This window comes from Capsicum annuum, chromosome 6, assembly GCF_002878395.1.
Source record: "Capsicum annuum cultivar UCD-10X-F1 chromosome 6, UCD10Xv1.1, whole genome shotgun sequence".
NCBI lineage: Eukaryota > Viridiplantae > Streptophyta > Magnoliopsida > Solanales > Solanaceae > Capsicum > Capsicum annuum.
In genome coordinates, this window is record NC_061116.1 from 9,185,833 (window position 1) to 9,187,072 (window position 1,240).

The 1,240-nt window shown below is 29.1% G+C and overlaps 1 protein-coding gene and 1 long non-coding RNA gene across 2 annotated transcripts in view; one reads left to right on the forward strand and one right to left on the reverse strand.

Annotated features, from left to right (window-relative positions):
* The first annotated feature begins 237 nt into the window (after positions 1-237).
* LOC124899242 lies at positions 238-1,192 on the forward strand. Its single transcript, XR_007056390.1, has 2 exons — positions 238-796; positions 975-1,192. It is a non-coding gene; the product is annotated as an uncharacterized LOC124899242 (long non-coding RNA).
* Positions 1,193-1,198: 6 nt separating this feature from the next.
* The window catches only part of LOC107874477 (LRR receptor-like serine/threonine-protein kinase FLS2), a 5,292-nt gene continuing 5,250 nt past the window's right edge, over positions 1,199-1,240 (reverse strand). The window contains exon 2 of the mRNA XM_016721256.2: positions 1,199-1,230. Within this exon, the coding sequence (XP_016576742.2) occupies positions 1,199-1,230 (32 nt within the window). The remainder of the gene's footprint in view (positions 1,231-1,240) is intronic.

Sequence of the window (1,240 nt, forward strand, 5' to 3'; positions counted from 1 at the left end):
ACAATCACAATATGTTTTGGAGATCAGAAAATGCCAGTTATAATGGGCTGGGCAGGAGAAAAAGCCCAATATCAATTGGAGTTGACCAAAACGAATGAAACAACGTATACCATGTGTATCGATCGTGTATATCAGTGTATATTACACATGGAATCTCATGCCTCGCGAATGGAGCTTATTTACAACATAAACTTCGATAGTTTGAGGCTTATTTACAGAAAATTTTGATTTTGAGTTTGTCAAGATACATAATTAGCTCCCGATACATCCAATGAAGTTACATTTTTTCCTCTATAAAAATACATAATTAGCTCCCGATATATTTTTTTTTGATTTTAAATCTATCGAGATACATAATACATACAATGAAGATGCATTTTTTCCTTCGTAAAGATACACAATTAGTTCTCGATACATTTTTTTTCGATTTTGGGCCTATCGAGATACATAATTAGCTTCCCAATACATCCAACGAAGACACATAATTAGTTGAAATTTTTGTAGTTACTTTTGTTATAGTGAAGATTTGTATTAATATGTTAAGTTAAGATGTATATTTATGTTATTTTTTCAATCTAAGGATGTATATTTTGATTTTTTTTCCCCATTAGATTCCCCCTATTTGATTTGATAGGCCCAAGCAACTATGATAAAGCCCAAAATTTGTTAAGGCCCAAATTGTGTGTCTGCACCCACTCTTTGAATCTAGGGTTTTCTAAATTTTATCTTTTATCACTACAATAAATAAGCAGTGTGAATAGTGAGGTAGACTCGAAGTTCTCAGTCGGAACAATGGGTAATTATCTCTACTTTAAAAAAAAAAAATTATTTTCATTTTTCTTCTGTTTATGTAAATTCATTTGCTATTATTATTTTTGTACAATTTCATGTATAACATAAAGTGGAAAAAAAATGATGAATTTAATAATTTTATGTTTTTTTTTTTTATATAATTTAAATTAATTAATGTTAAGGTATCTCAAGAGATTCTATGCACAAGAGACGTGCCACTGGTGGAAAGAAGAAAGCTTGGAGGAAGAAGCGAAAGTTAGTTTTTTTTTGTCTTTTGTTTCCTAATTTATCATGTGCATTTCTATTATTATGAGTTATTATTATTATTTGTTTGGTTGATGTTATAAAGATAAATTTATGCTGTCAATCAAATATAGTACAAATATATTACTTACTTTGTTCATCTTTACTTGTCCACTTTCCTATTGGCAATGGGTCCTTTGAATAT